This window comes from Helicoverpa armigera, chromosome 1 (genome assembly GCF_030705265.1).
Source record: "Helicoverpa armigera isolate CAAS_96S chromosome 1, ASM3070526v1, whole genome shotgun sequence".
Lineage (NCBI taxonomy): Eukaryota > Metazoa > Arthropoda > Insecta > Lepidoptera > Noctuidae > Helicoverpa > Helicoverpa armigera.
In genome coordinates this window covers 10103020-10130490 of record NC_087120.1, presented here as the reverse complement: position 1 = coordinate 10130490, position 27471 = coordinate 10103020, and the positions used below count along the sequence as shown (strand labels likewise).

Genomic DNA, 27471 nt, shown 5'->3' with positions numbered 1-27471 from the left:
ACATTATTTCAGGGAGCGACTATTAACTTGTGCTCATGGCCAAGACAATATTATTGTAATGTGAACAAAACTATTGATATAGTCACAAAATATTGATTTATTATTACAAATAAAGTTGAACAGGACTTGGCTTCTATGCGATCTCAAAACTTTTTACGGTGGAGGAATTGCGTAGAGGATTGGCTTTTTTTACATTTAATGTTTTTGGTGGGATCTAATTTATTTTTTGTAGGTCTCCTTCTTCTCTAAGTATATAACAAATTAAATTACCTTACATGCAACTAACTAAATATATAACAAACTAAATATGTAGACCTAAACTAGCACGTAAACAACATTTTTTTTTAAATAAATTAAACAATTTCGAAATTGTCGAATTTTTTAATCGAATATTTTTTAGAATAAAAGAGATTTATTTCAGAGGTAGATGGCGCTATCACATGAAATTGTTTTTTTTTTTAACTAAAAACCGTAGCTCGATTTAGACCAGGACAACGCCATCTATCGAGCGAGCATGCAGTATTTATCGCACTGCATTAATATGAAAGATTTTATCATTATTCATTTTATTTTAACCTAGCTTTTTTGTTAATATGTTTGTTTTTTGTTAATATTTAATACATAATAACAATATACCACACTACGTAACAATAAAACAAATAGTAACATTTTGTACATAAATAAATAACAAAGTTATCAATGCAGTCAAAATTCATACACAATGTTCCTTAAAAACCGCAAATATAAATTTGTTTCCTATTTTTTTATTAAGTTTTAAGGTTTTTATAATTTTCCCTTTATATGTAGCTAATAACCTATCTTGGTGCCAAATTTGAAGGTTCTAAGTTTGCTAGAAGTACCTTAGACTTTTGATGATCGGTCAGTGAGTGAGTCAGTGACAAAATGGTGTAACTTTGATCGCTCATAACTCGTAAACTATTTATTCAAATTTCTTGTAATTTTGGGACTGAGCTTGTTTTAATACTTACTCTTGGTCATCGAAAACCTAAACTCCTAGCTTTATTCACATGGAAGATACAGGGGGCTGAAATAGCCGCGAAACGCTTCGAGAAAAGATGGTACGGCCGTGCCCGCTTTGCTCGAGTCTTGGCTGGGGCACTGCCGTGCCCTCAGATACATGCAAAGAATAACTTAGGTAGGTACATACTTATAATATAGTAATCTTTACACCTACAAAATCAGTCATGCGTACTTACCGAATGAAGCCAGCAAGGACAGTCCCACTGGCACTATGATGATCCAAAAGGTGTCACTTTGATCCATCCAACACCTAAAATATTACATAAATAAATAAATATATACGCTTGGAGCACATTTAAGGAGTTATATTCCTTTTGTCCTTTGGGACCTGTTACGCCCAGAGGCCTTGTAAAATCAAATTTGGTTGTATTAACTTTGATTCCCTGCAGGCATCAGTCGCAACATAGTGAAGGATTTATGTAACTGAGATAAATATTTTCTGGTCTGTGACGTCTGTACTGTAAGTACTCGTATATGGATGGTCATTTATAAAAATTGAGAAGTAAAAAAAAACCCATAGGTATTAAGCATGATCAGTGTTTTGAAAGTATTATTTCAACAAATATGTAGATACGTTGATTGGTAAATCTGTGGTTTAAACACATAGGTAAAATAGTAAAATTGTTTCTGGAAAACTTAACTACTCAAAATATGGTAAACCTAACGCATGCAAATAAAATATGCTTAAAAGGGATTGATCATTTACAAACTTTAAAACGGCGCTTATAAGTAATTTAAAGAGTTTCAACTAGTTATTTGTACCGTTAAAAGGGTTATATAAATCATGTTACTGTGTCTATCTATAAACAGACGCAGAATTATGTTTTCCACTCGAAGGGTCGATTTCACCACTTAATTTAAACTCAGTTAACGCGTTTGACGTAGCTTTTCTGTATCATAAAACAAATTAGTTTTCGTCAATCTTGATTTGGTTTTAGAACGAGTTTTAGGCGTACTTTGTAAACAGCCGTGATTTTATGAGATAAATTGATCGTTATTTTGTGAATAATCTTAAATTTCATTATAAATGGTGTCACTAGCTCTGCTGAACGATATAGTTTTGCGGTGGGTTAAGGCCATAAGACTGCTTTCATTGACCATTTTACAAGCTGTTGGTTTTTATATTTGTCTGCTTCTTATTGTATTAAATCCAGACATGTTGTGTTTATGCTCAAATTGTTTGTGTTATTGTGCAGTGACGCATTCTTAACGGACTTCCCCAAAAGGAGGAGTTTCTGCTCAATTTAGATGTTTGTATTTTTTTTATTAAGTGTACCATTTAGATACTTTAAATAAAAAAACTCTCTAACGAAAATTGACGTCAAAACACCGCGTTATTAAAGAAATTCAATACCTAATCAGTTAAAATACATAATTATTGTTGAAAACAAGTCTTTCAAAGTACCTGCACCTTTGTTTTCCATTGTTTGATTTTCAATGGGTAATAAAATTATTAATTAATTATAATGCCAAGGCCAATTTGGAGTATTTTGTTGACTGTTCGTGATTGAAAAGATTGAATTTAGTCATGAAGGAGTTTTATATTAGTAAGTGCCATATAGACCGAGTTGTCGTTCGTTGAAGGAGGCCTACGTTTAGTATTGTATATCAATAAGCTGATGACATGATGATGATGATAAAGTACCGAAGCAAATATATAGGTAGGTATGTGTACCGATCGATCTCAGTGGCGTGCACTTGGAGAGGCCTATGTCCAGCAGTGGACTGCGATACGCTAATGATGATGATGATGTGTACCGATATGTCATGGTTTGCTTATATACAATAAAGAATTATGATCTGATGAAGGCTGATTATTTATGTAGTTCCTTTATACATACTTTCACATATATGTATTTAATATTTGTGTATGATGAAATTGGATTTAAAAGTATCCTGGAATTCTTTTGAAGCTAACTTAGCAGTGCGAGTGTGAACCCTAATTTAATTCAAACATTGCAAATCGCTGGCGTTCGCATTAGCATACATCGCCAAGCGCATGATATTTTCAAAAAGAAATCGCAATAGCTCTTTAACGTATGGTTATTAAATGCGTGTTTTTAATAAGCGTGTCTTATGTACGTGTGTTTATGCGGGGAAAATTAGAGATATTTTATAGAAAAGAAGGTAATTATGTAGATTCGCAACTAATTGATTAAAAAAGCAATATATAGGCCTAATATTTCATATCTTCGTGGTACTGGTTTTTAAGTACTTTTTGATTTTTCACCGTCCCAAATGAAGTATAGACGTGGTTTGGACTTTTTTCATAAATTATGCTACTCTTTGCTGACAGGAGGCAGGCTTCCATGAGCATAGATCAAAGGTCAGGTCCCAGGTATTTTTGTACTGTCGTTACTGAATCCAGGCATCATTTATCCCTTCACAACTTACCTGTCCGTCGCTCCCGGTGTTAGGTATCTGGTTATTGCGTAAATCACGACGATGATCAGCGAGACACCCCAGCCGAGAGCTATGAACCATCGCATCGCCACCTCGTCCTTCACGAACACCTGTACCTCATACCCATTAGCATCACGAATTCATAACACTTGTAAATAATGGTAAACATGCACGGAAAGTTTAATATAACGCGCGATGACGCGATTTTAAAAGCAAAAGAGTTTTGTTGAAAATTTTGACTTTTTTATGAATACATTTGTTTTTGGTGTGTTCATTATTAATCATGGTGTTGCATTTAAATGTATTTCATCATAGGGGTACCTATATAGACAAGAAATCCGTATTCCTATCTGGTGTAGGCGTAGTATTCATTTATATTCCATACTTATCTTTCAGCATTATTTCATCAAATAATTTTTAAAGTTTCTTTACATTTATCGCCTGGTGCAATCAATATTTTGTTTAACATTAAGACTAATTCATGCAAGGAATGCCATATATAGGAATAAGTTACAGGTAAACAGGAAATAAATATGACCAAGAGTTGTTAAAAGTTAAAAGGTAAGTATAGAAGTTTTCCTATAGCTAGGCAAAAGTTTCAGGGAGTCACGATTGTAATGTGACTGACATTTTGTTCAAAATTATAATAATTCCCAGGCCAGTGGACAGAGGGCAATGAGCGTTTTGGTCTACCTCTTCTCTAGCATTAAGTGATACATCAATAGAAAGCTTACACTCACAAAGTCTTAAATTGGTATGTAACAAAAAAAAAGTGTTCGCCAGTCTGGGGACTATAATATCGTAGTCCAAAGTAATTCGTAATTTGAAAATGACTATAAATTATGTTTAATGGCCTTACAAGGCCTAGTGTCAGTGTCTTTCAAATCCTGACGGCCTCTTGCATAGACATATTACGACTGCCGAGTAAAAAGCAGCGATTTGTTTTGCGAACATGTCAAGCACTGTGGTGTAACATCACAAACTCAGAGTCTCCGAGTTTTTTTATAAAATTCAATAAAAACAAAGAGTTATTGTGCCCAGAACTTCGTGTACGGTAGTCACATGTACTATGAATGATACTATCAATCTAAAATCAAAGATTTTCCCACACCCAAAGGGTTATAATATCATTCGTGATTGCATATTCTCGTGGGTATTGCCACACTACGTGACCGTTTCAAGGAGAAACTTTGATATTTTGTTTGCAAGCGGGACTATGTTTACTAAACAGTGTATTAAACGGATATATCTACGTGACTTCAAGTTATGATCGAAATAATTCAGTAGGACCAATAACGGACTAAAGTTGGGTACGGGTATGGGTGGTTACTATATTAACTTCATCCTGGAGATTCAAATTGTCATTTAATATCAAGTCGCCTCACGCCTGTGAATTTTGTGAGTATCCTTGCTTGATTTTTTTGTGTAATTGATGATTTTTAATGTTTAAAAAAGTGAACCTTAATTATAATTGCTTTAACAGTGTTAAATTAATGTGTAGATGTACTCACCACAACGAGAGCTATGTGTAGATGTAGACCCTCGCAAAACATCCACAGGTAACTTGTGACCATGAAGTAGTTAGTTACAACGTGCAGGATTTGACACCATTCCTGCACAAAATATTGCTGTAATTAATCGACATATACGTATATATATAAACTCTTTTGCAAAAAAGCGGGCACCTACGCAAAATCTTGGGTTGGGTTGGGAGCTTGCGTGAATTTCAGGGGGCCTTAATGACAGTAGGGTTTTACTAGCATCGAAAGGGTTAGCTAAATACACGTATACTCCTTAAAACCAAGATTTCGCACAGGTGACCGCTGTTTTTTCAAAAGAGTGTAGTTCATGCCAAACTTAATGGCGGCTCGAACATTGCGCGACTCACTTTTCAGAAATATTTCGGCACGGCCAAAATCCTCTCGGAATGCGAGTGGAACCGCGGGAAACAGCTGCTTTTAGTAAATGATGAAATAAAATACGACAAAATTCTGTTTATGTATGCCATTCATAATTAAATAAAAATTTGTCGTTCGTTAAACAACAGAGAGTGCTTGGCTAATGTTATGACAACGACTGAAGAATTAAAAAAATAAATTGGTATTCTGTCTGGTTTGATAATTTGTTTGAACTTTTATTCGCATCTGAATAAGAATGAACCCATTCCGAGGGAGTTTTTAGAGTTTCGTGCCTAAAAACGAAAAATCAGATCCTTTATTGTCGGTCTTTTTAAGATTAGGTAGGTACTTTATTGTTGGTCTGTCTGTCACGACCCTTTTATTCGAAAATTCGTGAAGGTAACGTGTTAAAAATCCATAAGTAGACTTAGATCGACTATATGGAAATTTCAGTAAAAGTGGGGTAGTATTAAATACCTTACATAATTCCTACTTTTTTATTCAAAAAGAAAAATATCGTAGTATTTTATTGCTACTCTGACTCATTTCTTCAATCATTTCGGAATCTTTATCAATATTCATGTTATGGTCCTACGCACGGAACCTTCACTGGGTACGTCGACTCAAACTTTTCCAGTTTTTTGTTAAGGAATTGGATTTCATTTTTAGGTCATTTATCAGAATGTCTATCAAAACCCTTTTACTCAGGACTGCGTAGAAGGGTAAAATTAGAATTATTACTAAATTCTATAGTCTGCAACTGTAGAGAGTTGTTTGTTTAAGACGAATGTCTCTCAGTACCCTACAGTTTATTATTTTGGTGGAGGCATATTTTGTACGAATTGAGCTAATGGAATCTAATGTCTTAATAAACCTTGGAATAAAAAGTAATGCGCATAAACCTGGGTATATTATTTTGCCTCGTATATTGCTCAGTACACTGCTAATAAAATTAATGTAAAAGCTTCTCATTTGCCACAGAAAGGCAAAATAAATTCTCTAAATTCATAAGAAGAAGCAAAATAAAGATTTACCGTATTATCCTGGACCACACTGACTTTGTTGACAACGGTTCTGTACCACACAATCCATAAGATATTGTTCAGAGCGAAGGACATGAAGAGATGGACGTGGATACGAATCCGCGTGCACTGCAGGGCCCTGTGGAAAGTTTGTAACATAATGTAATCTGATATTATGTATTTCCTTTAGTAATAAGTTAAAACTCACGTGTACGAATTTTGCATCGCTTGCAACCTATAATTAAGTGCTACGCAATATTGATTTATTATTGGTTTTGTATTAATACGTTTTTGGGGATATTCTAATAAATGACGCCGAACGAGTAAGACCTGTTTGATTTTCAACCACCTGAACCACCAACACATTACATGGCGACCCTGCTATTGGAACCGCTTGTAGAACATACACATCAAGATTGAAGAACGAAGACTATTAAACCCGATTACAAGAAAGAGGATTGCAAGACTGAAGAAAGAAGATTTCAAGACAGAAGATTTCAAGAAAGAAGATTTCTAGACCTCATAAGAAAAATATTTTGGAGATATACCATGGGAAAATCTGCGTCAAAAGAACAAGTTGTGATCGCACAGAATGCTAACGGAGCAGCTTCGGCAACAACTACGCAATACCATACCGAACGTTTGGAGGCTATAGAATTCTTGATTACCATAGCCGTCGTTATATTGGCAATTGCTATAACATACTATGTTCTCAAGAAATGTAACAAACACCATGTGCGCACCATGCAACGAGAACTGAACAGACACAACTTGGCCACTATCTCTCGTGCTGACCTGACCACCAGCGCCGTCTAAGAAGAAGAAGAAAGAAGGTTTGGAGGTGTCCAGGGTATAGCCCGGCCCATCCCCACAACACAAGCAACTGCAGCCTGAGTCATCAGCAGCGACGCCGCGCGCACAACTCCACGTCAGCGCCAGGCCGCTCGTCATCAGCCACGTGCCAGCATCGGTCTACGCGCACCTCAACGACAAGATTTGTTTAATCGGATACGTATGTAATTTTCAGTTATTTTTACTTATGTTGCATAATTAGGGTTATTAAATTTAGTTAAATATTATGACAAGCTTGATTGTAGAGTTACATGAACTTCATAATACGTTAAATTATCTTAGAGAGTACTTAGTTAAGTTAGGACCTGAAAGAAGGCAGCAAAACCTTGGGCAGAAAAAGATAGAAGAAGCAAAAAACTTGTATTCTTCATTAGAAAGTATTTTGCCTCTGTTGCACGTAGAAATTGAACGCGAGGAAATTAGTACAAGCGATATCACTGCTGTACATAAAATAATAAGTGACATACATATTTTATACAATAAAATAATTAGTTTATCTGATCCCAAAGAGCGAGTGAGTTTATCTGAGCCAGTAAAAATGTCTACAAAAAGGGAATTTGACTTAAAAACTGCTATTTCCTTATTGCCAATAATGACTGGACAGGAATCTGTTACTAAGTCTCTCATTGACTGTATTGACTTGTATGGCAAGATGATCTTGGAGTCATCCACTCAAGAGTTAATTGATTTTGTTCTTAAAACCAGACTTTCTCAAAGTGCAAAATTACGTATGAAACCAACTTACGATACCGTTGATAACCTGTTAGCTGACATGCGCAAGTATCTTATTCAAGATAAATCCCAAGTAGCATTGCAATGGAAATTACATCAGTGTAAACAAGGAAATCGTTCTATCGAGTCATTTGGCAATGAATTAGAAAAATTGTTTGTTGATTTAACGATCGCCCAAACAAAAGATAGTCCCAATTCCTATGATGTTTTTAAAAAAACAAATGAAAAAATTGCCTTAAAACGTTTTGCTGACGGTTTGAGTGACCCCAGATTGAGTACTGTTATAGCAGCAAGAAACTTTCAATCTTTACCGGAAGCTATTAGGACTGCCATGGACGAACAATCCTTGTCTTCATCATTCGAAATTATGAACATCAGGCGTCATAATTACGCAAATCGTGGTAATAGGAATTTTAATAACAGTTTTCGTGGACAATATAATGGCCGATCTCGCAATAATAATTACTATCATTTGTCTAATTACAATCACGGTAATACGAAGCCACCGGCATCAGGTAACCTATCGCCTCATCGCGGACAATATACTCGCGGTCGCGGTAGAACTTTTCAGAGAGGTCGAAGTAATAGAGAGTTTGGCAATAAGTACAGTAGGCCCTCTGTTCCAGTTCAGCATAGTATCCAGGAACCATCGACTAGTGGTATCACTAATATTCCGAGCCAAGTCGTGACTTCCAACAGCGCATCAAATGATTTTTTTCGTTAATTCAAATAATTTCATTTTTAATTTTAACAATAGTAGTACAGTAAGATTTTTAGTTGATAATGAAGTAATTAACCTCTTAGTTGATAGCGGAGCCAGTCTTTGTGTACTAAAGTACGAATGGCTTAGTAATTATCCTCGGTTAATGCAACAATTGCGTCATGATAAAATAACTATTAGAGGTGTAAGTGGTAGGTTAGAATCGGAAGGCTATATCTATTTGAATTTAGTTTTGATAATGAAATATTTAGTGAAAAATTTTATGTATTTAAGAATATGTCTTGCACCGCAAACGGAATTTTAGGAGATAATTTTTTAAAGCGTTATGGAGCAGTTATTAACTATAGAGATAGTATATTACAACTTTATAAAAACAATAGAAATATTCCTATTGAAATACATTATAATGCTAGATATAGACATTTGATACCGCCTCGGTGCGAGGTAATAAGGTTCATACCAACGTCATCGAGTAGCGATTGTGTAGTTTTATCAAAAGAAGTCCAGCAAGGAGTATTCGTAGCCGGCCTTATTGCGAAGCCAAATAATGGTCGCATTCCCTTAAGAATATTAAATACAACGGATAACGAAGTAGAATGTGATTTTCAAGATCTTACTATTTACGACATAAATTGCTTTGCTGTCTGTAATTTTACGGAAAATACAAATAGTGTAAATCGCGTTAAAACATTATTTGAGTTATTGAATCTATCGAACATGAACACAGAGGAAAAACGTAGTATCGAACACATTTGTGCAAAATATGCCGACGTTTTTCATCTTCCCGGTGATAAGCTATCAACTACAAACATCATGACACACACTATATCCTTAAAAGACAATGTTACACCTAGTTATATTAAGCCTTATAGGATTCCCCACTCCCTGAAACAGGAAGTACAAAAACAAATTGAGGAAATGCTAGCGAACGATATCATAGAAGAAACAACATCAGAATGGTCGAGCCCAGTCTTATTAGTACCTAAAAAGTCTGATAGATCTAACGAAAAAAAGTGGAGATTAGTCATTGATTACCGACAGTTAAATAATAAAATTAAAGATGATAAATTTCCGTTACCAAATATAACAGATATTTTAGATTCTCTCGCAGGTAGCATTTATTTTTCAAAACTAGATCTTTCACAAAGCTATTACCAATTATCATTAGAAGAAAATTCGAGAAAGTATACAGCATTTAGTGTAGATAAAATGTACCAGTTAGAGCTAGATCCAGAATCCCGTAAATACACGGCCTTCACTACTGATAAGATGTATCAGATGAAGCGTTCGCCTATGGGTTTGAAAACATCTCCCAGTGTGTTCTCAAGACTAATGACTATTGCTATGTCAGGAATTAATTATAAAAAAGCATTTATTTATTTAGACGATTGTGTTGTAATAGGAAAATCGATGGAAAATCATAACAAAAACTTAATTACAGTCTTGGAAAGATTGCGAAAGGTCAATTTAAAATTAAATCCAATGAAATGTGAGTTTTTGCGCACTGAAATAGTATATTTAGGTCATAGAATAACATCACATGGCATTCTTCCTGACGACAGCAAAATCGAGGCGTTGCGTAAATACCCTGTGCCAGTGAACTCGGATGATGTCAAGCGATACTTAGCATTTGCTAATTATTATAGACGTTTTATACCTAACTTTTCCAATATTGCGCATCCATTAAATAAATTATGTAAAAATAATGCAGAGTTTAAATGGACATGCGAATGTGACCAATCTTTTCACAAATTAAAATCTGCGTTAATGTCGCCGCCTATATTGCAGTATCCAGATTTTTCAGAATCGAATATTTTTCAGTTACGAACAGATGCTTGTAAGACTGGATTAGGCGCGGTTTTGTCAAATAGTAATGGTCACGTAGTTGCTTATGCGAGTCGTAACTTATCGCCCGCAGAAAGTAGATACCCGATAATAGATCTAGAACTCCTAGCTATCGTGTGGGCAGTAAGGCATTTTAGACCATATCTGTATGGCAGAAGGTTTAAAATATTTACCGATCATAAGCCACTAGTATATTTATTTAGTTTAAAGGATCCTTCCAGTAGACTAACTAAGTTTAGGCTATATCTTGAAGAATACGACTTTGAAATTGTGCATATTCCGGGTCGAAATAATGCAGCTGCAGACGCATTAAGTCGACTACCGAAAACAATAACCTGCGATGATTTAAAATCTATTGGAGAACAAGTTGTTTCTGTATTGACGAGAGCACAAACAAAAAAGCTAACGTCTCAGATTACTGCTAATAACAATAATTTGACAAAAGAATCTTCTAGCAGCAGCAGGCCTGATCAACCTGACACTGTAGAAATTCTTAAAAAACCAAGAGATGTGATAGAATTAGTTTTTATAAATGAAAGAGATTTTAAGAATTTGTTTTCTCATTATTCCGGAATAGAATACTGCACGTATGTACCTTCACGTTGTACTATATACCTAAATACTCGATCGTTATCTACCCCGACGGAGTTAGCGAGAGATCTAGGATCGTTGTGCGAAAGAGAATATATAAATGAAATCTTAATAATAAAAAATAAAGAAAATGCCACAAATATAAAAATACTTGCAAGTCATATGAAAAAATTGCAAATACGGGTACCCAAAATTTTAATAACAACAGACGTAATTAGAATTTGTGATCACGAGGATAAGAGAATAATATTAAATGACTTTCATTTGTTACCCACTAGCGGACACGCAGGGATAAACAGAATGATAGGTAATTTAAAAAAATATTACTTCTGGCCAGGTATGACGAATGACGTTGTTGACTACGTTAAAAAGTGTCAACAATGTCAATATAATAAACATTCTAATCGCCTCGTAAGAGAGCCAATGGTTGTAACTGATACTGCAAATTCAGCATTTGAACGTGTAGCGTTAGATATCATGGGTCCATTACCGACTGATATAAACAATAATAAATACATTTTAACATTGCAGTGTGACTTATCTAAATTCGTAGAGGCTTATGCTATGCAGAGTAAGGATTCCGAATCAGTAGCCAGAGTATTTGTTTCTAATTTCATCTTGAGATATGGAGTGCCTAAAGAAATCATAACAGATAAAGGTACAGAGTTTTTATCCAATATTATGGAAAATGTGTGTAAGATATTAAAAATTAAACGTTTAAATTCCACCCCTTACCACCATGAAACGATAGGATCGTTAGAAAATAGTCATAAGCATTTAGGCTCATATCTTCGAATTCAGTGTGATAGAAATACTGTTGATTGGAGTGATTGGTTACCTTTTTGGTCATTTTCTTACAATACTACAGTGCATTCAGAGACAAAATACACGCCATTTGAGTTAGTGTTTGGCAAATGTTGTAAACTGCCCTCAGATTTTGGAATCTCAGTTGAACCTTTGTATAATTACAATGATTACCCAAAAGAAATGAAATATCGTCTACAGCGAGCACAATATGATGCCAAGCAGAATTTGTTACAAAATAAATTAAAAAGAAAGCTGTTGTATGACAAGAAAACTTACTCCGTAACTTACAAAAAAGGAGACCTAATTCTTATAAAAAACCAAACTGGAAATAAACTTCAAAACATCTACAACGGTCCCTATGAAGTTATCGAGGAAGTTTCACCTAATGTTAAGATTTTAAAAGATAATAAAGAATATCTTATACATAAGAACAACACTAAGAGATATTTTAGTTAATATTAAGTTTTATTGTATCCTTAAATAATTTTAAGTAGTTTTGGATCCTTTAAAAAAAAAAAATGTTTATTTATAAATGTCAAAGTTTATAATAGTTCATACATAGACCTATATATTTTGTTTTTTTTTTCTGTAAAAGGGGAAGGGTAGCAGACCTTTTTCGGGGGAGTTGTAACATAATGTAATCTGATATTATGTATTTCCTTTAGTAATAAGTTAAAACTCACGTGTACGAATTTTGCATCGCTTGCAACCTATAATTAAGTGCTACGCAATATTGATTTATTATTGGTTTTGTATTAATACGTTTTTGGGGATATTCTAATAAATGACGCCGAACGAGTAAGACCTGTTTGATTTTCAACCACCTGAACCACCAACACATTACAAGTTGATTACCATTGTTTTAAAAGTACGATGATTTATTTATGACTAGCTTTCGCCCGCGGCTTCACCCGTGTCGGTTTCGGTTATATCCAAGAGTTTCCATCAGAACTCCTCAGAAGTCAGGGATAAAAACTATCCTATGTTATTTTTCAAGGTCAACTCTATCTTTGTACCAAATTTTATTAAAATCAGTTCAGTGGTAGTGGAAGTGAAAGCATAACAGGCAGACAGACAGTTACTTTCGCATTTATAATATTAGTAGGGATTACGATATTTGATGATTTAGTAATAGTATTCGTAGTGTTTTTTTTATATCCGTTCGTTGAGTACATATTTGAAGTGAATGATTTATTAATGTCACAAAACTAACTATTTACTAGAACCTTTTTAAATTGCGAAGCACGATTAAAAAACTCTGATCTAGAATTAGCACCGGAACTCAGTTTTTTTTTTTTGCTTTTTACCGCAGAGAGGAACAACCCCCATTTATTTTATTACCAGCCACATCACTTTTCCGATTTTCCGCTCCGTTTTTCCCGTTGCTGTGCGGAATACTCAGAAATACTCAGATCGTTCGAGCGACAACAAACAGTTGACAATTACCGGTACGATGACACTTGTAACGCGACATGTTTTCTGCTGCGCGGGATGTGTTGCACGTTGAGAAACCGATAGTACCTACATATAGGCGCGTCAAAAACCACCAGTGTGAACTCGCTGATAAGCATATACTTATTATATGATCTTGTCTTGTCCACGGGAATTGAAGTGTTAATTATAAAATAATAACAACAGTATAAGCCGTTCATTTTGTTTTTCTTTTTTAATTGTTGTCTGATTTATTTGTTATTTAAATTTAGGAATCCTTGTCAGATTTTTTCAGCATAACTTTGAGCATTGTTTGCTTCAGAAAATATAAAGAAGTTTTCGATTCAAGTTAGATATCGTTGTGTGCAGTAAAACGGTCATTCAGAGTGTACGGCTGAAAATTCTTGTTTTCCAGTTGTGTTTTACTGTAAAGTGCTCATCGGGTTCAGGATGTTTTTCTACTTATATCTTACATGTTATTCAGAACTCAACTTCTAGGAGGCGAATACAACTCTATATTGTAGGTTCAAGTCACTAGGTATATAATAAGTTCAAAAGTCATCATGTCAATTGAATTACTGAGGTACTTATATTTAACAGTAGTTTTACAATGTGTTTCTCAGGCTTAAGACTAATAGGTTCAGTATTCATGATTCGACGTAAAAAAGTCGTTTGTCGTATTTACAAGGATTTTTTTGTTGACACTTCTCGCTAATGAAAATGGAAGACTGGGTACTAATAAGTACCCTTCACAAGAGTATTAAATAAAGTGCTGCTTTTTGCATCAAAGATCGTCGAGGGCTTGGGAAGGAAATCTCTAGCAAGCCTCACACAATCTTTATTGTTAATATCATATGCAAAACACAAACGTCTCATTCTGTGCGTCGCTCTTTATGTCTTAGCTTTGATATGTATCGTGGCAATCGTTGTTCTTGCCTTGTGACTTTTATGTCCTGCTGGCAGCTATTTTTCCAAATGAATTGTTTTGTTTTATGAAAGCATGTAGTAACTTAAGCTTGGGTTTCCTAGGAATGCGGTGCCGTCATATAGCGGCCGTAATATTACGGACGCAAATAGACGGTCGTCTTTACGGTGATGACAAGTGGAAAGTTCCGCGGCCGTTTTAACACACCGTCATAAACTTTTTGTTAGTTGTGTTATACTTACTAACCTATTTTATTTAATATTTCTCAAATTTCACGACACCAATTCTGTTTTAGTTGACTTTTTCTATAATCTTTACTTTTTATATTATTTATTGATTCGTGGTTACGAACTCTATTAAAACCACGGTAAATCTATTAAAATTTCGTCGTCCTCGCTGCTCCAAGAGTTGGAACTCATATTTGACGTTGTTCCGAAAAAAAAACACAAATACGTATTAAAAAAGCTTCACCGCTTTCAATAAAACGTTCACCAAACTATCTGACACCGTCAAGACGGCCGTCATGCAAAAGGCGGCACCGCTTTTTGAAGTTACGGTGTACGTTACCGCTTTCTAGGAAACCGCCACATTTTGTTTACATAGACAACGTTCTAGTGACGTCATTCACCGCTGTATTTCGGCCGCTACATGACGGCACCGCTTTCCTAGGAAACCAAAGCTTTAGTGAGGCAGTAGGCCAGTGGTGATATTGATTGTAGTCTTGTGTAATTGTAGAATATTATAACATTTTGTTTGGGAAAATTGTGAAAATCAACTTCGAAATTATTGATCATTATCGAATGAATGTGAACTCGCACTTATCGAAGTGAGAGTTCACAGAAAACACTTTTCTATGATCACATTGATTGAATAATTTTCTAAAATAAATGTTTATTTAATTTGATTGACTAGAAAGGTTCACTAGCTTAAGCTAGTCTATACTCATACATATGTAAGATACTGTTTCTAGAACATAACTTAGTATATTTTCTTTGTTGTGATTGTCTTAACCTGTAGTCTGTCACTGTACTTATTAAATAGTAAATAAATATAACATGTAACGTTATTCAACTTATATGCAGTTTTTTCTAATGTAAGACGCAAAATGTTTACAATATTTCAGTCATTTCTTGGCCAGCTTTAAAGAATCAAAGAGTAAAAAAACCGTTTATTTATATAAAGCATTGCAATCGATGCTCATTGGCCGCTTATTTTTGAATAATATTTATATATACTGCGATGATTGGTTATAAAATAAACATCCTTGTAATATTACAAATGCGAAAGTAACTCTGTCTATCTGTCTACCTGTCAAGATTTCACGCCAAGACTAGACCGATTTATATCAATTTTGTTACACAGATAAAACTATCAGTTTTGGTGCAAAGCTAGTCTGCCTGAGTGAGAACATTTTCTACGGCTACCTTTTACCCGGTTGTGGAAAGTGGTCCGTCCAGGATGTGGGTGAAACCGTGATTAACAACTGTAATTGGACTAAAAGGAGTTAAGAAATAGAACTTACCGAAAGTAGAGGAATATGAAGACGGAGATCATCAAAGCGGCCACCGATAAGGAGTATCCAACTACATAGATGTTGTTCACGAGGTTTCGGAACTGAAACAAATGAACTTATGGATGCCACGAAGGTGCATTAAGCTTTCTAAGCGATAAAACTATGCACTGTGTCCAATAATGAGGGTTTTCTAAAATGGCAATCCACGAGGTGGCAGCACCGAGTCGTCAGGTCCAATAACTGTCAAAGTGCTTATCTTTACTATGAATAGTGAACGATTTTAGTGTTTTTTTTATTTTATAATTAAAGCACTGCATTATTGTTTTACTATTGCGGTTGAGTAAATAAAAAAAACTAAATCATATTGTGTTAACAAATTTTTCAACAAGCTTTTCCTTAGTACCAGTGACTTTTGCACTTTCTCTCTTAGCTCAATTTTTAGTTCGGAAACCTTATTCTGACCGTAGTCCATAATAAAATCAATAACACTTCCAATATAACAGAATTTCAATAAACAATAAGTTCGGCACCTACAATTCCATACTTTTGACAGCTGTTTGGACCAGACGCATACGTGGCGCCACCCGGTGGCAGAAAAAATTTCAAAAACCCTCATTGGAAGGTGTGTGACAAAGCAAATTGATTTTCTGCAGGAATACTTCTATCTGCTAACTGACCGCAGTAAATTCACAACCTAACGGTAACCTATCTAACGGTTTTTATTTAATTTTAACAATGAGTAGGATGGTCAATAAAAAGCACTGCCTCAAACCTTTGAAATTTAACAAAATAATATAAATACAGTGGGATTCAGCCTACGTTCACATCTAAAAACATCTAAGAGAAAACATTCATGAAGTACCTAACTCGCCTGATAAACCAACGCTTTCAGTATACAATATCATCTCAACCATTAACGTCTGAAATAAGAATATTTTATAAAAATAACTGAGCAAACTGAGACATTGTACGCATGAATCATAGTCTTGTATATAGTATGTCGGGCGCGATAAACAATGTGCCCGGTGATAGATGGCACGCTCCCGAGTCGCTCGACGAGTCGCGTCACTCCTCACGTGCCACCTATACAGCAAAAGTGTCAGAATTTGTACACACAAAATATTTTTATTTATACCATTACTTCTTTTCTTCACTCAACTCTTCATAAGTACAAAGCAAGCTAAAAAGTCTTTTTTAAATTGTATTATCAAGTAATTCAATGTTTAATGTTTAATGTGCGTTGGAGGTTTTCGGTTTAACAACCTTAGCCACGGTTTCGCTAGAATCCCCAGATAACTATTTCACGCACATTCTTAGAATTATCTTAACAAAGCTCTTAACTAATTCGGTTTAATCGTGTTACTGTACACTTTAGTAAAAAGTTCCTCCGAGTTCTAGGCTATGCAATGTGCGACACCTCGACGCTTTTGGTCTCTTTGACTATTGCAGTATAAAACCAAATGTTGACGACACATGCCTTTGACGGAACTCTGTAATTTAGATACTTAGTCACTTTGAGACCAAAATCGAAGACTAGTGTACTCTAATTTACGAATTTGGCTTGGGCTTTTCAACCTGCTTTGGTAGTACTAGCAACCAACCTATGTTATGAACTCGTTGTGTATAATTTTACAATTAAGCAGGACCTAATTTTTTGTAATGGCTTGAATGAGTTCTACTACGAACTTCTCTTTCTTCTACGATCTTAGCACACTTGCTGATTAGAGATAGCTTGCTTGAATAGGCTATAATTGTCTGGTGGTCTTGGGCGTTTTGGTCAACAGTTTGGGCAAATATGCCTATGTGATGATGTCCTCCTAGCCGATTAACGGCTACGGCGGCTGTTCTCATGTAAGGAGATTAGCCAACTACGCAGGACATATTATAGTGCACGAGCATTTGCGCAGACACAGGTGCACTCACTATTCCTTAGCTCTCATAGCCCGATGGGACGGCAATCCGACACGACCGGAGAGAGATCAGGCGCAGGACCGACATTTACGTGCTCTCCGATGCACGGGTGTATCAATCACCAGCTTCCAGGCTCCGGGCTGCTTTGTGAAAGTCTTCTAAAACCCACAAAGCGATTTCGGCCCGACTCGGGATTCGAACCCGAGACCTCGTGCTCAGCAGCCGCACTTGCGACAGCTAGACCAACGAGGCAGTTATGCTAGTTAGTATGCCTATGTAATACTTAATACTCATACCTAAATTTGTTATAGCGAATTTACGTTTCTATATAAAATGTGACAATTCTTTGATAACTAACGTACACACTATACATATATACAAACTTAAACTACTTATCTTTATACAAAACTAAAAATAAAATACTATATACAAAATATATATAAACATAAAATATAAAAGAGCATCGATCAGGCGTCGAAGTATTCCTCCGCATCACTGTCCTCCGGAAACGTGCCCAGAAGACTGGCTGCATTGCCACGTTGAATGGCAATGCTAATTCTTTGTCCGAAGAATAAGCCAGCCCTCTGGTCACGCGAAGCGTCGACAAGCCTTTTCGCGATGTCCTTATAAAGTAACCGCGAACTCGGGCCCCATGGTCCGAGCGTTTCGACCCCAAACGGCTCAAAAGTATAGTTCCCAATAAGGTTACTATACTTGCGCCGCTTGGTGGTCTCTGCAGAAGCAGCAGCCGCACCAGCATGACCTGCCGTGCAGGGAAGATGCGATGGCGCCAGGGTGTCGACGCACGTTGCATCCCACACCAAGGGCCTACCCAACTTCCATGGCAACAACGTCATACCATCAGGCCTCTTTCCATCGTCACGTACCAGTCCATTAGGCTCTAACACGGCTGGCACGCCGGCGGTGGAAAGAGCACGACGGATAATGTCGTTAATGCTGGCATGCCGTGCAATACGACCAGCACTTCTGCAGCACGACAGACCATGGTGCCCGAGGCTGTCGACGGCTTCACCGCAATGGCAGCGATGCGGAGCAACACAGGGAGCGCCTAACCGTAAGCATGTAGCGATGCGGAACGTTGTGTCATCCAGCATAGTGCCTATGCTAGATGACGGGATCGCCTGTAACCAGAGGCCCGACTCCCACTCTCCCACAGCCAACAAACGGGCACGCTCAGCGGCACTATTACACGTATTTAATAGATTATTCCGTATAGTGCTACAGAGCGGCCCGTCCCATTGTCTCTGAGAGCAGCGGTTGCCGGGCAAATCCGTATTGGGAGTAGCCATTTTCCAGGCATCCAGCGCATCGGTCAAACACGGTACTTCAACATCAACCAGTGCAGAAGACGACAATAGAAATTCTTTGAACAAATAAAAACAATAGAACAGTTTGAAACCACAAAGTACCTAATGGATTTTGTTGAAAGAGCTTTCGCTTTTTAATGATTCAATAGAATAAGGAAGCTTTTGTTCAAATTGGTTTATTAATTTTATTATATTTACCGAGATACGAACGGGGGACATTAGAAACCTTGATATTAAAAGTAACATACTTTACAGTATTGTTTATTAATCGAACGATTTTCAGTAGGTACTATTTATTTATTTATTTTGTTCATAAGTGGTTACTACTTCTTAAATACTTATTTACGTATATCTAAGTAGATAGTAGTATTTAATCGTAATCTATTGGTCTATGTGTAACTTTTAAATTATATAATTGTACATTATAATAAAATTTACTTCGTGTAGATCGAATTTGGTATACTTACATCTAAATCCTCGACATCTACGCAGGTTGTGTAGTTGGTCCAGGGTTTGTTCCCGTGTGGGTGCACGAACCATGTTCCATTCGCCGTACATCTAAAATACACAAAATTAATTAATTTCTTCATTCTCCTCTATATTTGGGTTTTCTATATTTAGGGAACGATGCAATATGTGTGTTCCCTGCAATTTTTCTTTATTAGTCATCACACTACCATTCGTACCTTCCCATCTTCTCGTCTTTATACATATAATTCTTTACGCAATCCACCCTGCCATTTGTTATTGTTACTTAAATGAGTTATTATTCCCAACTATATTACCCCGAGAACTTCAAAGGTTCATAACTGTTTCTAAAAGATAAGTGTCTGTGTGCAAAATATAAATAAAAATTGCAAATGAACAATTTTTTTCTTTATGAAAAGTAGGCGCAGGAATTAAGTAAGACAGTTTTATGGTCACAAGGAGTTCACAAGAAAGGAGTTGTTCGTAAACAATCAATTTCCAAAAAACGTTCAGTTTTATCTATCCTATTAAAAAGAGTAGGTGTATCCAATCTATGCTATACGTAACTCAATATATGTGAGTACTTGGTTCTTGGTTCTATACATACATTAAATAGTAGGTAAGTAGTACAAAATTAACTTTCTTGATGTAGTTTTTGTTAAACTGCGGGTATTTGCTAAAATACCGCAGGACACAGATGTTTTCTTGGGAAAATGCCAAAGGCATTACAGTAACTACATAAGTTATGGGTCCGCGAGTGTTTTTCAGTTACTACAGTACTACTTTTTCAGGGACTTTTTTAACGCTTTTAATTTCGATTTATGGTATATTCACCAGTTTCCGTTGCGTTGTTTGTATTAAGACAATTTAAGTAGGTACACTGATATTATTTTTATACCCAGCGCACTACTGTTTTACGGATGTGAAAAAAATATTGGTACCACAAATATCTTTATAGCATAGTCCATATTATTATAATTGCATAATATGATTAATTTTGGTCTTAAAAACTATTTAGTTTATTTTTACAAAAGAATTATGAATACGTCTAGACGGGGCTCGCTACACACACAAGTGGCTCCATTCCTAAGAAAAACTCATAATAACAAAATGATTGATGTAACTGAGCATCGTCTCGATTGGTTAGTATAAATCCTATTTTTACTTTAGTACAACATGATGTTTTAAATATTGTAGTTTGTTTGTAAGTCATGCATTACTGTGTCTCTAAAGTGATAGTACTAATGCTGCATGTATTCTTATTGGAGGTTTATTCTACCTACTACTACTGTTCTCTGCTCGTTCACCCGCGTACCTAGGGAAATTCCCGCATCCAGATAAATAATAGCCTAAGTATGCCCTTTCTCAGGCTCTAGTAGACTATCTGTGTTCTGCTCAACAGACGTGCGGAGTAACTTTCGCATTTATAATATTAAGTCGGAAGAATTCGTAGGCAAGGGCCATTTATCAACAAAAGCATAATTCATTAAAAGTCACAAGTTACGTTATTTCATTCTATAAAGAATTTTTAGAATGTCGAACAGTAAATTGGAGAGCTAAAGTTCCCTGTCTTGAGGCCTTGGAATTTCTTCTTAGTTTTGACACAAATTGCTATGCCTACTGGTACTGTCTACTACTATACTACTTAGGTACATAATTTGTAGATTGGATAACTTTAATTTATTAACGGACATTGTTTTGCCTCATTAATAAAGAGGTTGAATTGGAAGCGCAATAAATCAATATCCAGTCGTCTATTTCAAACATCTGTTCTAACGTTGGTAATTAGAAACAGGCCCGGCTATTAAGTACCCTGTCGACGTCATAGTTTAGGGGCCTTTCAGCAGTTTCATCTACAGTTATCGACTTTTGTAGAATCGGACCCTTATTCAACGCAACTAAGCAAACACGGCCTATTGTGAAATTCGGTTTCAAGGCCCGATCGCAAAGTTTAGGCGAATAGACAAATAAACGTTCCTCGTAAGATTGCCAAAGTTTATGTTACTCCGACGATTAACGGAGTTTTATAATCCAATGAATCAACAAAGAGCGTTCAAAAGTTCGGTGAAGAGACTTTGAATGGAACAGACGGGTGGTAAAGTGTCAGTTGTTCTATGAATCATAGGATTAAACGTTTCCCTTTAACGGTTTGTTTGGAATTTTACATAAAATTTCGTTTGAGTGATGGCTGGCTTATTGAATCGATCTTGACTTGAAAAGCAGTTTAAAATGCTTTAGCTATAGGAGTATTTTCACGGAATATAGAAACGTTATTTTCACAATACGCAGTAATGTATAATGTGAAATGTATGTTTTGTGAAATACACACTAACAACTTATCATTAGGGAAAAGTAAGTTTTTGGTCCAAGTTTAACATTTGAATAGTTATAAAAAATAACTAAAGTAATAAGTGTTAAAAAGTTAAAACATACTAAGTAAATAACAAATATAAAAATACTGTTCTATTAGTTTTTTAACTTTGGTGCTTTCAGATTTACTTGTTCTTACGAGATACTTACCTACTGTACCTATTAATGGATAGTTTCACAACTTTAACTCATACTCATAGATTAGTTTAAAACTTTGTGAACTTATTGAACATTTTCATCGGGTCCCATATATCAGCGCTTTTAGATATCCCGCTTAGATTTTCTGCGTTTGTACCCGTGGTTCGAGAGATATTTTCGTAAAACAATTGATAAAAGAACTACAAACGGTGACGCCTGAAACCGCACTGAAGCTGAGTTTTTTGACGTCCGGAATATGTCGCGCTTTGAAAACTGAGCGACAAAGCAAAATATAACTTGAATGACTTCGCCCACGGATAATATTTTACATAATGATGACAAAATAATAGAAAACAGCTTGGATCAGCCTGGTTCATTAACTTAAGATTAATTTTGTATTACCAAAATATTAAAGAAATATGCAAGATTATCAGCAAATAAAATTGATGCAAATGATTCTCGAATAAAATCTTGTCTACAACTAACGCTTTTTAAACTCATTGAATTCCCGTCGTATTTAAGTATTTCATAGAATAAATAAATATATATTCATTCATACACTATACGCTGTACTGTCATTAAACATAGAATTTCGTCGTTGAATCGTAGCTACTTGTTGCGCCAGTACTGGCCGCCAGTTCTGGCCGCTAGTGGAATGAAGCCAGGTGCCTTACACAAATACATTAAAGCACTCGCCTAGCCGAGTGACTAATAAATCTGCAGTTCAAACAAACATTAGGGAGCTATGGTCGATTATTTTTACTTCTTTTGGTGTTTAATATCGAAAGTGTATATTAAACATGATAAGAGTTGTGGTATATTTTTCATCCTTGTGTTTTTATTGGTGCTAGTGTGCCTATTGGGATTCGGCAATATTTCAATTAAAAGTCGTTAGATTTCTATAATATGCGTTTTATTTTAAGAGCACAACTTTGGCACAGCTTGACAAGACATGACAAATTTTCAAAGACAGAATCGCGCACGTTTGTGGAGACACCATCACACAAAAGCGTTTACAAAGATATCTATCTTATAAATTTATTATTCAATACTCCCACTTAAATTTATAAGGTAGACGTTACAATTTATCAGGCACATATCTCAAAAACAACTTACAACTTATAGGCTACACTCATCACTATAAGTTACTACAACTTAAAACTTTTCTCTAGAAACAAAACTTTTAATTAATTAACAAACACTAACCACATTACACAATTCTCAAAACCTTATCTCTAATTGTATTAAATTTTTGTACTGGCAAAGCTTTAGTTAAGAAATCAGCCAACTGATTTGAACTCTCAACATATTTAATAACAACAACATTCTTTGCCACATTTTCTCTAACAAAATTATATTTAATGTCTATGTGCTTACTTCTTCTATGAAATACAGGGTTGTTAATCAACTTAATTGCACTCTGATTATCAACATTTAAAATAATCGACTCTTGTGGTTCTTTGATGTCACATAGAAATTGTCTAAGCCATAATATTTCTTTAGCAGCTTCACTAGCCGCCATGTACTCAGACTCAGTTGTGGATAATGCTACAGTACTTTGTCTACGACTAGACCAAGTGACAGGACCTCCATTCATTAAAAATAAATAACCTGTATTAGACTTCCTAGTGTCCAAGTCACCTGCAAAATCAGAATCTGAGTACCCAACTAATTCAACATTACCTTTATAAACAATACACATATCTTTAGAATTAATTAGATAGCGCAAGATTCTTTTCACAGCTACAACATGTGAAGGACCTGGGTCATTAACATACCTACTAACAACATTCACAGCATAAGATATGTCAGGTCTAGAAACAGACGACAAGAATAGCAAAGCTCCCACTGCTTCTCTATATGGGAAATTAATAGACTCTTTACTTGTATTCTTAGACAAATGTACATTTACATCAGCAGGAGTACTACTACTCTTAGCATCAAACATATTAAATTTATTTATAATCGTTTCAATATACTGTTTCTGACTTATACTTGTACAATCTTTTTCTCTAGTTATTTCCATACCTATAAATGAATTACATTCTAAAATCTTAATATCAAACTTTTGTTTAAGACCATTTAATATATCTGACAAAACATCTTTACTTTTCGATAATAATAATCCGTCATCAACATAAATAACTAATATTACTTTGACATCGTTAAAAAATCCTACAAAAACACAATTATCAGACGGACACGGTTGGAAACCATAACTAGTTAGAAAAGAACTAAACTTCTCATTCCAACATCTCGACGATTGTTTAAGACCATATATAGATTTAATCAACTTACAGACTTTGGAAGGCTGAGTTTCCAATCCCTCTGGCACCTCCATGTATATGTCCTCAGAGAGCTCACCGTACAAGAAGGCCGTCTTCACATCAAACTGCTCGATGTGAAGCTCGTCTCTAGCAGCGATGCTCAGCAGCACCCTAATCGAGTCGTACCTGCTTGTGGGGGAAAAAATCTCATTATAGTCCAAGCCCTTGACTTGTGTGAACCCTCGTGCACACAGTCGTGCTTTGTATCGTACTATTTCTCCATCTCTATTCTTCTTTATAGCAAACACCCATTTGCACGATACAGGCTTCTTTTCACTTTTGTTGGTCAGTATCCATGTCTGATTTTCTTCATGTGATTGAAGCTCTTCAGCTACAGCTTTCTTCCACAGATGAGAATTTGGACTTTTCATAGCTTCTTCATAACTGTTTGGAAGTTCATATTCTGTGAAATTTGCTTCTAATCTTTTGTCTCGACGAGGACGTAATGAGATGGTTCTTGGTTCTTCCTGCATCAAATTTATACCTCTTGGAGGAACATAACTTTCATCCATATCTTCTAAACTCTTCATACTTTCATCTGATGATATTTCTTCAGGTTCAACATTTTGAGTTTGGGTTTCATTTAGTGGGGTAGATACTGTAGAATGTTCTTTTTCTTCTTGTTCAACTGTCATTTCCACATATTTTTTCTTTCTTCCAGCATACTACATTCATCAAACTTAACATCTCGTGATATTGTAATCTTCTTGGTATTTTGATCATACATTCTATAATTGTCGTGGTCATATCCAACTAACAACATCTTCACACTTTTCTTGGCAAGCTTTCTTCGCTTTTCCTTTGGAACATGTACATAACCAATTGATCCAAATATTCTGATATGTTGTAAGTTAGGCTTCACTCCATGCCACAGTTCAAATGGCGTAACATCTCCCGTCTGGCTTGATGTATTTCTATTCAACAAATATACCGCACAGTTAACAGCTTCTGCCCACAAGTTTAAAGGAATATCCTTTGCATATAACATTGTTCTTGCAGATTCCATGATAGAACGCATCTCTCTTTCTGCTCTCCCGTTCTGTTGTGGAGTATACGGAGCAGTACGTTCATGCGTTATCCCTTTACTCTCCAAAAAAGATTTGAATTCTTGGTTTACATATTCAGTACCATTATCTGTATGTAGTATCTGCAAATCACGCTGAAATCTATTCTTCACAATGGCATTGTACTTCAGAAAGCATTGAAATACTTCACTCTTATGCTTCATAAAGTAAACATGGCGATAGCTTGTAGCTCCATCTTTGAACAGCACAAAGTACTTCATACCCGATACAGAAGGTTCTTCTATAGGACCGCACACATCGCTGTACACAATTTCACCAGGTTGTGTTGGACCTCGGGTAGATTTCAAGAAGGGGCGTCTTGCTTGCTTTCCATATTGACATGCTTCACAAACAAAATTCTGATCACCGCTCAATGTAACTGGAATCACACCATTCTTTGACATATTTTGAAGTTCCTTGACATTTAAGTGTCCTAATCTTTCATGCCAAACTTTTATATCCGTTTGCACAACATTACAATATTCTTGTTTGATTGTTTTATATCCAATTCATATAAATTGTTCTCTTGCAACTGTGCACACATAACAACAACATTGCTCTTCATTATCATAGCATTCTTATTGTTCTTCACTATGACATATCCTCTTCTAGTAGCTGCACCTTCAGAAAACAGATTTCTTCGTAAATCAGGTACATACAACACATGCTCAAGTCTACATCTCTCCCATGTACCATTAACCTTCTTATCTATTAATACAGTTCCTTCGCCACATACCTTTATACTCTGCTTGTTGCCCAATTTAACGGAATTGTTGCATTGAGATTTGTTCAACTCGCAGAAGTATTCTCTCCTGTAGGTCATATGCTTCGATGCTCCACTATCTAAAATCCATGCGTCTTCATCATGTTCAGATGAGCAACCTTCTGCGCTGAATGCCATGTTGTTGGTTTTCTTCTCATTGTACCTTTTCTTAGGCATCCTGCATTCTCTTGCGAAATGACCCCTTTTGTTACAATTGTAGCACACGAATCTGTGAGTTCTTTGTTCTGACGTTGGTTCTGACGTCTTTTGTTTGTCCTCATTTCTAGGTTTAAAATTTCTTCTTGACGTAACTAACGCGTTCTCACTACTATTACTCGTTTCATTGGCTAGGCTGGCTTCTTCATCAACTAAACGCGACGTAAGAGTTTGTATGGTCTGACGATCTTCATCGAGTGACAACCATGCTTGTCTGAGAGAACGATACGTTGACGGCAACGTGCTTAGAATCTTCGTCATAATGGCGGTGTCACTTATTTTCTCACCCGTCTCTCGCAGCTGCTTTGCCAAACTTTCAACCTTTGACACGTGCTGTGCCATCGTGTCACTGGCGCTATACGAGTATTGATAAAACTGCTCATGAATTAACATCTTGTTGTATTCTGACTTCTGTTCATATATAGCTTCTAGTTTTGTCATCACTTGTTTTGCGGTTTCACAGTTTTCTATTAACGATATCTGGTTTAAATCCATCGAAGAGGTTAAGATAAACATGGCCATACCGTCGTCTTTATCCCACTGCACTTGCGAACCGGCTTCTAAGGGTCTTGCCTTTTCTATATTTAATCCCTTCGCTCTTAATGCGCATTTCACTTGAAATTTCCATTGTTTGAAATTTCTTCCATCAAACTTCTCGATTTTCATTCCGTTTGAAACCTCCATTTTACGGTCACTTTTATATCGGAAATAATCCTTGCTCTTAACGAACTAATAATTAAAATATATGCCTAGTTATGTGCCTGGGCCCATAACCTATTGGGATTCGGCAATATTTCAATTAAAAGTCGTTAGATTTCTATAATATGCGTTTTATTTTAAGAGCACAACTTTGGCACAGCTTGACAAGACATGACAAATTTTCAAAGACAGAATCGCGCACGTTTGTGGAGACACCATCACACAAAAGCGTTTACAAAGATATCTATCTTATAAATTTATTATTCAATAGTGCCGCTTGGTACGGGTGTGTAAGAACGTTTGTGTAGTCTAGACATTGTTATAGGTCTATTATATCCACACATCCTACCTAGTAAAAAAGGTTACCAGTTTTTACCAAAATATCATTGACGATGAAGGAGTACTA

The 27471-nt window shown here is 35.7% G+C and overlaps 1 protein-coding gene across 5 annotated transcripts in view; it reads right to left on the bottom strand.

The window, feature by feature from the left end:
* Positions 1 to 27471, bottom strand: part of LOC110374603 (calcitonin gene-related peptide type 1 receptor) — a 56071-nt gene that overhangs the window by 8443 nt on the left and 20157 nt on the right. For all 5 annotated transcript variants that reach the window (XR_007510721.2, XM_049838338.2, XM_021332379.3 and 2 more), the window contains exons 4-9: positions 19488 to 19578; positions 15791 to 15882; positions 6377 to 6503; positions 4956 to 5057; positions 3436 to 3554; positions 1218 to 1291 (exon numbers count right to left, since the gene is read on the bottom strand). Coding sequence is in view for 4 of the 5 variants with exons in the window: in XM_049838338.2 (XP_049694295.2) it covers positions 1218 to 1291; positions 3436 to 3554; positions 4956 to 5057; positions 6377 to 6503; positions 15791 to 15882; positions 19488 to 19578 (605 nt within the window). In the remaining variant the exon portion in view is untranslated. The remainder of the gene's footprint in view (positions 1 to 1217; positions 1292 to 3435; positions 3555 to 4955; positions 5058 to 6376; positions 6504 to 15790; positions 15883 to 19487; positions 19579 to 27471) is intronic.